General features: G+C 48.1%; 4 protein-coding genes across 5 annotated transcripts in view; 3 read left to right on the top strand and 1 right to left on the bottom strand.

Annotated features, from left to right (window-relative positions):
• The window catches only part of large2 (LARGE xylosyl- and glucuronyltransferase 2), an 82809-nt gene that overhangs the window by 53727 nt on the left and 15790 nt on the right, over positions 1-13292 (top strand). The gene's annotated exons all lie outside the window — the stretch shown is intronic.
• LOC142880420 (uncharacterized) lies at positions 550-6334 on the top strand. The gene is made up of 7 exons (XM_076014378.1): positions 550-714; positions 2660-2765; positions 3227-3290; positions 3389-3455; positions 3938-3991; positions 4350-4412; positions 5758-6334. The coding sequence occupies exons 2-7, from the start codon at positions 2665-2667 to the stop codon at positions 5862-5864; spliced, it is 456 nt and encodes a 151-aa protein (XP_075870493.1). The 5' UTR covers positions 550-714; positions 2660-2664; the 3' UTR covers positions 5865-6334.
• Positions 7364-12215, top strand: LOC142880311 (zinc finger protein 395-like). 2 transcript variants are annotated; one of them, XM_076014172.1, is made up of 9 exons: positions 7364-7619; positions 8273-8458; positions 8734-8870; positions 8959-9074; positions 9543-9718; positions 10328-10422; positions 10889-11093; positions 11418-11491; positions 11713-12215. In XM_076014172.1, the coding sequence occupies exons 1-9, from the start codon at positions 7533-7535 to the stop codon at positions 11822-11824; spliced, it is 1188 nt and encodes a 395-aa protein (XP_075870287.1). In that variant the 5' UTR covers positions 7364-7532; the 3' UTR covers positions 11825-12215. The 2 variants fall into 2 exon arrangements, with proteins under 2 accessions (XP_075870287.1, XP_075870370.1); XM_076014255.1 differs by having other exon boundaries at positions 7366-7619; positions 8962-9074.
• The window catches only part of gtf2a2 (general transcription factor IIA, 2), a 1779-nt gene continuing 1112 nt past the window's right edge, over positions 12626-13292 (bottom strand). Inside the window, exons 3-4 of the mRNA XM_076014504.1 lie at positions 13124-13281; positions 12626-13027 (exon numbers count right to left, since the gene is read on the bottom strand). Coding sequence (XP_075870619.1) covers position 13027; positions 13124-13281 — 159 coding nt within the window. The 3' untranslated portion in view covers positions 12626-13026. The remainder of the gene's footprint in view (positions 13028-13123; positions 13282-13292) is intronic.

Here is a 13292-nt window from a genome sequence, read left to right as displayed (position 1 = left end):
CAGCGGGCCATATTAAAAAGCTTAACATTTGGCCACCGGGCCGTAGTTTGCCCACCCCCCGACCCCCCCGCCCTGGGCTACCCCGTTGGACGGTTGGTGGACAATAGACAAGCTTGTCTGGCAATAAGGGGGTTCTGCCATATCCCATAGTGAGACATGGAGCGAATATCAGGAAAGAGAACTGTAGCGTATTTACAGAAACCCCGCTTCTCTGAGTAACACCAGTGAGATGTCTCGCCAAGCAACCCCTCTGGCTCGGACGAGTGAGAGGAGGCGCTTATTCAAAACGAGGCGGGAACGTCCACAGGTGGCATTTATGCTAGCTTTCAACAGCCAATCAGGATTGGTGTCATGGGATTGATGCTTCTGAGGGGGTGCGCATCCGTGCAGAGACAACTCACTCACATCACTCAGACAACCGGGTATGTAAATAACCTTAAGTTTGTTTCAGTTTACGGGGGCGGAGCCTCTGACGAGTGAGGCAGAGCCTCCTCCTCCTCCTCCACCAGCAAGATCTCTAGCGGAGCGCAAACATACACAGAGCTCTGCGTCAAAGAGTTGTTGAAGTTCCGAGCTCTGTGACGGCAAGAGGTCGAGGTTCGCAGCGGCCGCCGCAGAGACCAGGAGGCGGGAAACTGGGTTGACGTTGTCTGACGTCGCAACGTCAACAACAACATCATCAACAACAACAACAACGTCGCAACATCGCTGCAGGTAAACTCACTGTTGTTCACTTTGAGCGCCGTGAAACTTCTTTTTTTTTTTAGATTATAATAATAATAATAATTAATATATTGTATATATATTTATTATTTACGATGAGCGAGGCTAAGCTAGCAATCTTGATTGTGCTTTTCCTTCTTTTTGCACTACTTTTTGTTGCTGTAATTCTGCAAATTCCCCCCAACCTGGAATTAATAAAGGTGTTCTATTCTATTCTAAGCTTTCTGTGACCAAACTCAACAACTTCCAATGATGACGCTGTAGTTTGTGGCAATGACAGGTGTGTGTGTGCGACTTTAAGAAGCAGGCGTTTCCCTGTGTGTGCTCAGCCTGTCTGTGTTTCAGTCCTTTTGATATGTTGCTGACATAAACTGACAAAACAAACTCACCGTTTCAGTTAAAACGCATCAGAAAGCTGTCACGGTGGCGAAAATAGCGCAATGCGCTGCGGGAAGACACACACGTTAAAAACACAAGTTTAACACATTTTAACAGCAATAGACTGCAGTTGTGTGGCTCCGCCCTGAATAAATATTTGCATTAATTAGTGATATTGATATAAAGATCAATTGCTGCTTAAAGCCACTGGGGAAACCGGTCCCACGGTGAGCTGGGCGTGGTTCTAGATGGCTAATAACTGTTCCTCTGCTGCTAACTAGCTAGCACCATCTACAACCAGGTAATGTGCTCAGCCAGCAAACTAACGCCGGAATTTGCAGCGTACATGCTCTACAGGTAGATGCTAATGTTTGCTAATGCTGTCTAGTGGTAGTAGTAGTAGGTAGGTAGTAGTCTAGAGCAGGCATGGACAAACTATGGCGCAGGGGCAATATATGGCCCATTAAAGCTTTTCAATCCGGCCCGCTGAACTTTAAGAAATTATAGTAAGTAAGTCATAAATTAGCTGCACTTCATCAATTTTTCAATGTTTTCAAGAAAGAACTAAATACTGTGGAGCTTCAAAGACTGATATTTTGTTCTAACTTTGCTTTTGTTCACTGTCATTTGACATGAAACCTCCATGATATGTTTTCCACATATCCCTCATACATATTTACATCTGTCAAATTTTAGAACCTATTGTGGCCCACCAGTCAAACGGTTTGCCCACCCCTGGTTGAGTGGTAGCCGACCCCGGCTGCTAGCGGCTAATTTCCTTTCAACCTCATCGATTGATGCAGAACACAAGCTTGTGTCCTCTAAGCTAATGCCATGCACTACAGTATTACTAGCTCGCTAGCTCGCAGCAGCCGACACAGGCTAACGTCATCTGCTTTCAGTCCCTCGGGCCAAACAGGCTTGCCTGCTAACAGGTGTGCGTCAAACTAGCGCAGCGGCAAAGACTGAAAATAATAATAATAATGATAATAATAATAATAATAATAATAATAATAATAATAATAATAATAATTATAAATAAGGTTTCTGTCTGGGTGCTCACAACAGACATGACTGACCAGAGGATCTCTGGGTTCTACTGAAACTGGGGTGGGGAGAGAGTCGGCTGCCCCTCCCCTGCTGTGTTGACAAAGTGAAGACAAACAGCCCACACATACGTAGTTTATGAAAACATCATTTTGTTGCTTCGGCACAGAATGAAACTGCTGGAAATTTTGTCTGTTTCTGTCATTTCTGGGTTGTTAATGTTGTTGTTTAATGGGACTGAACTACTCGTCAGGTTCATCGTAGAACAAAGAGCCACTTTCTACTTTCTACTACTACTAAACAGCAGTTTTTGGACTGTAAAGGATTAAAAAAAACAAAAACGTATCACTTTTTATATCAAACGCTGCACCCTGCAGTTTGCAAGTTGCACCTCGCTGTTGGTGTGGACGGTAATCACGTTAGCTTGTCGAGACGTCAGTCAGTCACTGAAGAATATGCACAGGTGTCCTTACTTCCTGTCTGTCTGTCTGTCTGTCCATCTGTCTGTCAGCGGCGATGGCTGTGGTCAGCACAGAGGTCGCGGGGTCGTACTTCCTGCCTCTGCTCCTCCTATACCTGCCTCTGCTCCTCCTTTTCCTGTGCAGCGACTGCACCAGGTCAGCAACTCACATCATACCTGGGTACTCGGGTCACATGACTCACCGGGTCACATGACTCACCGGGTCACCGTGGGGCTTTTTGTTGTAATGCTTTTGTTCATTTTCAATTGAGATCAAAGCAGGTTTTCTACGTAATCCTGTGATGTATCTTTTCCTCCTGTGAGGTGGGTCACTAAAAAGCTCCATACATCTGCTCCTGCTCCGGCCCCTCGGTCAAACTTTAGAACCCATTGTGGCCCCACCGGTCAAAACGTTTGCCCGCCCCTGGTGCAGCGACTTCCTGTTTGCGACAGTTTGATTGTGAAAAGGTTCCGCTCACTAATCCCTGGCGACGCCAGCAGCCTTGAGAAGCTAAATGATGCTGCCGCTGCTTTGTGGCAATGCTCCGTGTTTCTTCGGGGACCCGGCGACTTCCTGGGGACCGGGGTCGCTTGTCAACACCGCTCCTGTTTTCCCAGGCGCTCGTTCAAGCTGCGGGAGCCGCAGGAGGCGGAGAGGAACCCAGCGGGACTCGTCAGGGTGGTGAGAGACAACGCCACCGCCGCCGCCGCAGCCTCAGCCAGACGTCTGGACAGGAAGCAGCCGAACAGGAAGTGACCTGCAGGTGTTTGTTTCCTCAGGTGAGACTGGAGGAGACTGCGGGGGCAGTTGAGAACCCGGCCATCGCCGACATCCAAAGGGATGAAGGTGAGTGTACAGGAACTCACTCACTCACTGTGACACTGTGGATGCAGTTGAACAATCGCTCCCTGCTGGTCAACATGCAAACAAAAGCACATCTCTCTCTCTCTCTCTCTGTCTCTCTCTCTGTCTCTCTCCCTGTCTCTCCCTCCTCTCTCTCTCTCTCTATCTGTCTCTGTCTCTCTCTCTCCTCTCTCTCTCTCTGTCTCTCTCTCTCTCTCTCTGTCTGTCTCTGTCTCTCTCTCTCCTCTCTCTCTCTGTCTCTCTCTCTCCTCTCTCTCTGTCTGTCTCTGTCTCTCTCTCTCCCCTCTCTCTCTCTCTCTATCTGTCTCTGTCACTCTCTCTCTCCTCTCTCTCTCTGTCTCTCTCTCTGTCTCTCTCTCTCCTCTCTCTCTCTCTCTCTCTGTCACTCTCTCTCTCCTCTCTCTGTCTCTGTCTCTCTGTCTCTCTCTCTGCTCTCTCTCTGTCTCTCTCTCTTGTGCTTGAAGAAAACCCAGCGCCTCCCTGGAGGAGCCACCTGGGGAAGCCAGGCAAGCACAGTGGTGAGTCACATAGGTGTGTGACACCATCGTTGTCACGTCATCTTGTCTGTGGCAGTTTTCCACTTCCTGCTTCTTTAAAGTGTCCTCACAACCACACATCCACTATAACTAGGGCTGTCAGTTTACGTAACACTTTAATCGCAATTATTTAAATAAAATCCAGAACACGGCTCGCACTTCTGCAGCTGACTCGCGCCGTGCAGCGGTCGTCTCGGCGTCTGTTTTTTTTGTTGTTTTCTTTAATCACGATTAAAAAAATGTATCGTTTGACAGTCCTAATTATAACACATTTCACTATAACTCTGTGTGTGTGTGTGTGTGTGTGTGTGTGTGTGTGTGTGTGTGTGTGTGTCCTCAGACCTTCAGAACAGCAGTGGAGCTGCTGTGACGTCCACACCTGAGTCCAATCCTGCTCACCACGGTACTGTGTTTTCCACTGTTTCCACTTGTTGAAAGCACATTCAGGGTCTTCTCAAATGATGGCTTGGTTTCTGCAGTTTCCTGCCGTAGCCCCACGAGGGCGCTGCAGCCTCGCCTTCCATGGGAAGATATGAGAGCGACACCACAGTGCAAACCACCAGCAGGGGTTTGCACTGGCCCGGGCCAGTGGTTGGAGCGTTGTGGTGGGCCGAGCGGTTTTTAAAATACGTCCTCATTTCTCTTTTTGCGACAAAGAAAACACAGCTCTTATGCGTGACACCCAGAGCCCTTCCAGCCTGAGCTTCAGTGACTGATCCGACACCTGACAAAGGACACGTGGAGGCCATAGGTCGAGTTAACAGAATATTTTATTTTTTTAACGGTGACGGAAAAATCCGAAGGCCATCGGTAATTTTGACAGATTGCAATTCACAGCCCTGACCACTTGGTGGCAATGAGCACATTGCAACCTCCCCTTTTGACACACAGGAGTCGTGGAAATGTCAGACAGTTTCTTTGGCTGTGTCTCAATTCAGGGTCTGCATCCTTCCAAGGCTGCATTTCAAGGCCAGTTGCGTCATAGCACAGCGCGAAGGCTTGTCCCAATTCCGGAAAATCCGAAGGACGCTCCAAATGCGTACTTGCAATGCACCCTACTTTTAGCCGATTCCAAGGATACACCGCTACTATCCTTTGCTTCCTTCGGTATCCCATGATGCTTTGCGTGTTGCTGCAAAGCATCGTAGGATCCTGGGAAGTCAGCTGAAGTTAGCGGCATATACTGGCAAAAACATGACGTATAAATTTAAGCATTGAAATTTCACATAAAATATTCAGTTTTTAACGTAGGGTTTTTACTTATTTGAACACCCAACAGCATTGTTGGATGGCGAACCAATGGTTAGCTTGATGCTAAAAAAAACATCACGTAATAATATCCTTCAATCAATGTGCAACCATGAAGGCACGTGCCTTGGAGTGGCAAGAAAAACATGAATTTAAGTCTGTTAGTACAAATGGTCTGTCAAAATACCAGCAGTGCATTCTAGGATTTGTAGTATCAGTATGTGCTGTGTAACAGCGGCAGGCAGCTCAAGTAGTGATTATGTATTGAGTTTGACACCAATGCGCTCGTTGACTAAGACGTCTCCGTCGTCACCAGTACGTAGCGGTGAGGAAGTGAAAAAACTCCAGATTGGCACTCAACACAGGAAGTGAGCGCGTGTTCCAGGACACGCCCACTGACCTGCTGTTGCCTCATTAGCGTTAAACAGGAAACAGGAAGTGCGGAGGGTGTCGAAGGAAACCAGGGCGTTTGCTGAAGTCACATGTTCTCTTGTGTTCAGACAAGTGCATCCCCGCCCCCGAAGGCTCCATCCACATCTACCAAGTCATTACGGAAGGGCGGCGATGGGAGGAGCCTGGAGGTCATCGAGAGGGCGGAGCCAAGTGAGGAGGCCCGGGTTGGAGGGGGCAGGGAGGGACTCATCCCAGCATGGCTAATGGGAAAAGAAGCAGATCAGTGAACTGGGCATGTTTCCTGTCATGTGACCCCACAGACACGTTCCTCACTGTTGCAGCTGTTGCATGATGGGAAAACACAGCTAATGTAGCTTCAGCTACAGTTTGCCCGGATCACAGTTGTTTATCCTATCATTGTGAATCCCTGATGATGTAAACATTTACCAAACTATTCTTTAAAAAAAATGAATTTAACAGCTACTTCAGATTTGTGCCAACATTTTTAGGAGCTAATTTAACACTTTTACATTCGATCTGTCTGTGGGATCTTTGATTTTAATGCTGCAGGGTCTGTTCGGGGGGGCTGACATACATCATGATGATGGGATGGACTGATGGTGGCGCTAGAGTGTATCTGATCAACTGCAATACTTTTTAAATAAAACATTTGGAGAGAGAGAAAAAGAGAGACCTTTAAATGCCAGTAAATCTGTTGTCTGTCATTGTGCGCGTGCTTTTGTGTGTGTGTGTGTGTGTGTGTGTGTGTGTGTGTGTGTGTGTGTGTGTGTGTGTGTGTGTGTGTGTGTGTGTGTGGCTGCACTGAAAATGCCCCGTTCATCACGTCAACCGGCTTTCCAGGCAGTTGCATCAGTCTGTAGCCACAGACTGCCATGAGCAAAAAGTTAGGCGGAGCTTCTGGTTTCAACAAGGGAGCCGATGGTGGGCCCTCCACTGCCCCCTGGTGGCTGGCAGCAGTATGGCCAAGAGGAGGTGATGTGGATGTGAGAAACTGTGTCTGATTTTGGGTCACCACAATGTTTGGATACAGCAACACTTTGTGTTAGTGTGCCCCTAATTGGTTTATTCATCTCCAGCACTTTGGAGGTGGACAGCCACCACTGGATGAGAGAGTGCGCGGAGCTGGCGATTTAGAGGGAGTGACCCTAAAACTTTACGACTGTGGCTTTGAACAGAAGAAGGAAACAGTGAAACTCTAGATTTATTTTGTTTTTTGTGCCAAATTTCTGTGTCACTAAAATGTTTCGGAATCTTCTAACTGGCTGAGCTACCAGGCTCCTCCTCCTCCTTCTCTCCCCTCTCCTCCTCTTGCTCCTCCTCCTCCTTGTACTTCCCCTGCTCCTCCACCACCCCCTACAGTAAAACGTGCAGTACGTGCGGTGCCAGTGCGTCAGCGGCAGTGCAATGTGGACAGGAAGTGGGTGACACGTCATCGAGGACATTGTGCCGGCACGTAGCTCACGAGTGTCACTGCAGCTCCAGGACGCTACGTGCACCTCCCCACACAAGTGTGTTACTGTGAGCAGTCTGTGAACAGGCTGGGGGTGGGAGGGGCGTGTCGGGCTCTGCCAATCAGCTGCGGGCCGCTCCTTCCCACGTGGCGCCTTGTTTACTACGAGCCGAGAGGAGGAGCTGCCACATGCAAGGGCTGCTGGGAAAAGCCGGAGCTGTGCCAAGAAGAGAGAGAGAGTGAGAGAGAGAGAAGGAAGAAAACTCCCCTCCACTTGGATCATGTGATCCAGTCGGGTTGTTGCCAGGCTCCTCCCACTCTGACCGCACTGGGCATAGCAGCAACACTGTACACACACACACACTCTCTCTCTCTCTCTCTCACACACACACACACACACACAGTCACTTTATGCATTGGCAGCAGTGTGAGCCGGAGGTGCTGCCGTTGTTGCCGTCGTCGTCGCCAGGGCCTGCAGGTGTGTTACTCTACTTCCCACTTTGTATGTGTGTGTGTGTGTGTGTGTGTGTGTGTGTGTGTGAGAGAGAGAGAGTTTGAGTGTGACTGACTTAGTGACGAACTAGACAGATAGATAGATAGATAGATAGATAGATAGTTTTTTTATTGTCATTGTACATGATATACAAAATCAGTTTGCAGCTGTAAATAATCCAACTGTTGATAAGTTGTAAATTGTTTTTTTCTTTCAAATGAATATAATTTTCCATCTTTGCACTGTACCAAATTTCCCCAATGTGGAATTAATAAAGGCATTCTATTCTATTCTATAGCAGTAAGGTTTGGTGTTACCATGAATAAAATAAAGTTGACAAAATAGATGAGAGGTATAATAACTACAAATATTGAGAGATGATGCAACATAGTGCAACGAGAGGTTCACAGTGCAAATGTAACAAGAAAAGTAAATGACAATAAATAGAAAGTGCCACAGGTTATCAGGCAGTTTGCCCTCAGTTACACCTATTGTCCTTATGGGAATGAGTGAATGGCCATGTATAACAGATATGTGTGAATGTTTCAGTTCAGGTAGGTGTGGAGGTATGAAGGGACCGGGGGGGGGGGCGTGGCCTGTTGGTGAGGTCATCACTCCCTCTTCTCTGGTCATCATGTTGCTCCAGGTGTGAAGCCACCTGCTTCTGTGTCGTGCTCGGGACATGTGGCCCAAACCGCGGCTGGGGAAGCGATCCCCTCTCAGCGCCCCCTACCCAGCGGGAGGAGCTCCGACAGGCCGGCACCCCGCTGAGGGCAGTGCCGCCTGGGCCACTGGGGCCAGGCAGCCCGGCAGTTCCAGGGTCAAAGGTCACCCCGTCCTGAAGGTGAGTGAGCTGGCCTTCACCTGGGGGCGCGGAGGGGCGGGGTTTGATGTGACTGATTCGTGATTCACGACTGTTTATTTAACAAAATTTCTGTCGAGGTAATTCTTGGCTAAAAACACTGAGAATAAAAGACACTCAGGCCAATAAATAAACATTCAGGGTGTTGCAAAGATAGAAAATGTTTCACCGCGCAAATGAATCCCAGTCTCAGTCTGATGTGACTGACAGCGGTGCCAGCCAATCTGAGTCAAGTCTGTTATTTTTCTGTCTCCAAGCTGTGTCTCCAGCATGGAGGGGGAGGAGGGCGAGGAGGAGGAGGAGGAGGAGGATTTGAACCTGCAGCTGTGATCAGCGAGCTACCACCACCCAGCGAGAGACCCGCCTCCGCCTCCATCGACGTCCCCGGACGGAGGTGGGACTTCCTCTCTGTCCGTCACGGGGGTCTCAGCCCCACTCCACCGTGCACGTTCCTCTAACCGCAGGTGTGTGTGCTGCCTCAGCAGGGGGCGGAGCCGTGAGGCGGAGGTGGACGTGGATGAGCTGATGGTGGCGATGGTCCTCAGCAGCCTGTCTGGCAGCCCCCTGCTGCACGGACCCGCACACATGGACGCCGCAGGTATGGCCAGCAGTCACACAATACGGGAGACATGAGAGAACAATGGCTGAGCAACGTGTACAACTAAAACAAACACCCACAACTATTTTGGGATAACTGTCATGTTCATACTGTATAGTTATAGTTATAGATAGATAAATACATTTTTATTGTCAAGAAATACAACGAAATTATAGCAGTCAGGTATGGTTACCATAAATAACATAATATAAAATAGATGAGTTGTATGATAACTGCAAATATTTACAGAAGATGCAGCACAGTGAAACGACAGGTTCGCGGTGCAAATGACAATAAATGGAAAGTGCATTATTATTATTATTATTATTATTATTATTATTATTATTATTATTATTATTATTATTATCATCATCAATTTTGTACCAGGCCAATTAATGGCAACACATGAGAACTTTCAGCAACAGCACAACAACATGAATCTTAAGTCCACGGTCTCCCTCCGTGCAGTTCCACCAATAGACTGCGGGGGCAGCGAGCTCTCTCACGGAGGCAGCAGCAGCAGCAGCAGCGGCTGCTGGAGCGGCTGGCACGGCACCGGAAGCCCGGCCACGCCCCCTGACGACGGCCTGGACGCGGAGCCGGTACTGGTGCCGTTGAATGAGCCAGCGGCGCACAAGCGGAAGGTGAGCGGGACAGACGGACGGATGGACGCATGTTGTGTAGTCTAGTTTATTCTAGTGGGTACACACAGCGTGGCCTTGGTCAGTAATGCAATAAGTATCCAGCATCCACATATAAGTGAAATCATAAAAGACTGGTTATGTGTTGTCTAAATGTAAATGTAAGCAACACATGATCATTTATAGCTAGACTTTAATCAACTGACGAACAGCAGTCACAAGACAAATTTGTTAAAATAAAGAAAAAAATGAATAAATAACTAACACTTATTTATTCATTAAAAAGGTGTTTAATGAATAAACACTTCATTAAACGTCACAATCAAGTGCATAAAGTGGTGCAAATAATTTCTCCAAATGTACACAAAAGCAATCGCCGACTCTCAAACAGAACGTAAAACATCCTTTTAATCACATTTTTAAATGGGAAAAGTGGACGTCCTGTACAAAAACCCATATTGATAAATACCTTTAGGGATTTCTTAGTGGTTGTATGGTAGTTTGAAACCCTTTACCGTGGTTATATGGCGTATACCTGCGTATAACGTACACTGCACCACTGGATGGACGTACGGGTGGCGGTCAGGGCTGACGTCGTGTTTCCCTGCACAGAACTCAAACTACCGATGTCTGTGGCCCAGCTGCGACAAGGCGCTGACCACCATCGTCGGGATCAGACGTCACATCCGGATCACGCACTTGAGTGGGTGAGACTAGGCGCTCATGCTGCTGCTCAGAGATTGTTGGCTGTAGAAAAGAGAACAGATGGGCGAGCTTCCCGTTGTAAGGAAGGGGGCGAATGCAGAGTTTCTAAAAACCTGCATTCTCTGGCTTGGCCAGCGGGGGGCACCCCACAATGGTTGCAGAAAGACTAAAAATGTATTTTTATGTTGGTGTAAATCGGCAGCAATGTCCAAATGGCCGCAAAGTTGTGGGCGTGGCTACAACTTATTAAACACAGCATATTAAAACATCAAAGTCTTAAAGTCTTACAACAGAGGTGTCAAACTTAAATACACAGTGGGGCCAAAATGGACAAAGTCGCAGGCCAACATTGATATTTATTGAAAAAAAAATCTTCCTCCAGATACAACAGTGAACGATGACGCTACTGCCTTAACCTTGAAACATCTTCCTTTGTAAATGTGAGTCAAACTGGTGGTTACTTTTCAGCGACCGCCAGCGCAGCGAGGAGGACTTCTACTACACAGAGGCCAGCCAATGGGAGTCACCGCCGCCCCCTCCACTTCCTCTGCCCTGTAGCCCCGCCCGTCTCTCCTCCCCTCCAAGCACTCGGCCTCCCTCACCCGCCTTGAGTCGCTCGGCCCCCTCCTCCCTTGGCGCCTCCTGGCAGGTCCAATCAGAGCACTCCTACCAGGTGGGGATCGACACACTGATTTTGTTTTAGAAATGAAGAAGGTGTCAAACTCTGGCCCGTGGGCCAAATGTGGCCCCAAGTGTAATTATATTCAATATAATTAATATTCAATATTTATATTTCGCGCTCAGCAGATGGTTGAGTCCCACACGTTAGCGACGTGTTTCTCTTCCATCTTGTGGCGTGCGGTGCTGCCACCTGCAGGCTGATGAAGGCCAAGGCAGGCTGATTCTTCAAGTTGTAAATGATGTGATGATAAATCATGGATCCTCTATCCACCCCGCTCTCCCCCTTCATCTTGCCCCTCCTCCTCCCCTTCTGCAGGGCCAGGCCTCCAGGCCGCGCTCCATCCTGGCAGAAGACCAGTGGCTCCAGCAGCACAGCAGCGCCCCTTGCAGGTCAGTTGCAAAGTAACGCCCAGGTGAGCAGTGCACTCTGACTTGTGGTGTTTGTACGGCAATTTGGAAGCTTTTCTAGTGGTTATACGGCGTACACCTGCGTGTCATATCGACTACGCCACTGCTACAAACACAGCGACGACTCAGTTTGCATTGCACCTCCGCCCCACCGCGCCAGATGGCGGCATCACAACCGCCTCCTTTGTGTCTTCACCTGGCAGGAGGCTCCGCGGCGAAGCCAAGAAGTGTCGGAGGGTTTACGGCATCGAGCAGCGGGAGCGGTGGTGCACGTCCTGCCGCTGGAAGAAGGCCTGCCAGCGCTTCCTGAGCTGAGGATCGGCGCCCCCACCTGGTGCTTTTTTCTTTTTTTTATATACTGTCTCAAACTCTTCTTAAACTCTTTCTACATGTGAACTTTTATATTAGTTGAGCTTTTATATTAGAGGCAAAGGAGGCAACAGGAGACAAGAGGCTTGACTTCAGGGTCACTGTCGCTTTAAGGCTTTGTCAGTGTGACACCATTGTGGATGTACAGTATTGGACTGGCAATATGGAGGCACAACGATTCTTTACCAGTGGCCACTCGAGGTACTGCGGCCAAAAACCCCATCTGGCCCATAAAGCTTTTTTCCCATAGACCACAACACAAAAAGAAATGCCTGTCAAACGGCTGAGAGGACGACTGTGACCTGAAACGCGGTTCAGAATAAATCTTTCTATTGAAGATTTTTTAAGTGCTGGACTCTTTCTAATCTTTCAAAAAAAAAGACCATAAAATTACCCCAAGAGTTTTATTTCCCCAGCGTCATTTGTGCTGTAGCTTTGCCTCCTCCTTCTCACACTCACACCGAGCAGATAGTTCCACATCAGCCCCTCCGACTGCACTGGATTTCCCATCAGCCCATTCAGCTTTGGAACTGAGGTCAATCCACTGGGCCTGAAGCTCACACAGTACTGAGGAGTGGATGTGGTTCTACTCTGAGGCTTATTTTGTCTAGCACACACACACACACACACACACACACACACACACACACACACACACACACACACACACACACACACACACACACACACACACACACACCAGCAAAATGTTCACAGCGTTTTGTTTGTGATGAGCAAAGGAACAAATTGTTAATCTTTTCAAAGCACTTTAATCTGTACAAGACATTTCCTGTTGATAAAATCATTTTTAAAAAAATGTTGTGGTTCACCCCAGGTGACGCCATCAATCCTCCCTTAGTGCAACCACACACTTCATAAAAGCACAGTGTTTAAATATTTTTTTTTTTATTATGATGATGTTTCTGCTCCAAAAACAACACAAAATTCAAAACAAACCTCCGGAAAACTGATTTTAGGAAGAAAAGAAAATTTGTTACAGGTACTGTGACTGGTCCGCTCCGACACACACGCACGCACGCACACACACAAGCGCGCGCACACACACACACACACACACACAAACACGACTCTGCTGTAATAAATTATATGTACAGTCCAGGTCCTTCTGTCTCGGTTGCTGTGAGGAATCTGCAGAAACAAAAAGAAAAAAAAAGACAACATAAGCTTTGAGGTGAAAACACACGCACACGCACACACAAACACAAACACAAACACACAACTCACTATTTATCCAGCTTGCTCTGTGTGGATTCGCTCTTCCCGTCACAGGCCACAATCTTCACCTTGTCCACCTTGACGAGGTCGGTCACCTCTCTGAACTCCACGTCGTTCAGGACGAACGTCCACACGTTGTCGCAGAAGCGGTAGGTATTCAGGGAGCCCTGAAGGACGG

The sequence above is a fragment of the Nelusetta ayraudi genome, unplaced genomic scaffold (assembly GCF_046127955.1).
Source record: "Nelusetta ayraudi isolate G7.1 ecotype Tasmania unplaced genomic scaffold, CSIRO-AGI_Nayr_v1 ptg000002l, whole genome shotgun sequence".
Classification (NCBI taxonomy): Eukaryota; Metazoa; Chordata; class Actinopteri; order Tetraodontiformes; family Monacanthidae; genus Nelusetta; species Nelusetta ayraudi.
The sequence above is the reverse complement of the archived record's forward strand: the minus strand, read 5'-3'. Positions and strand labels throughout refer to the sequence as shown.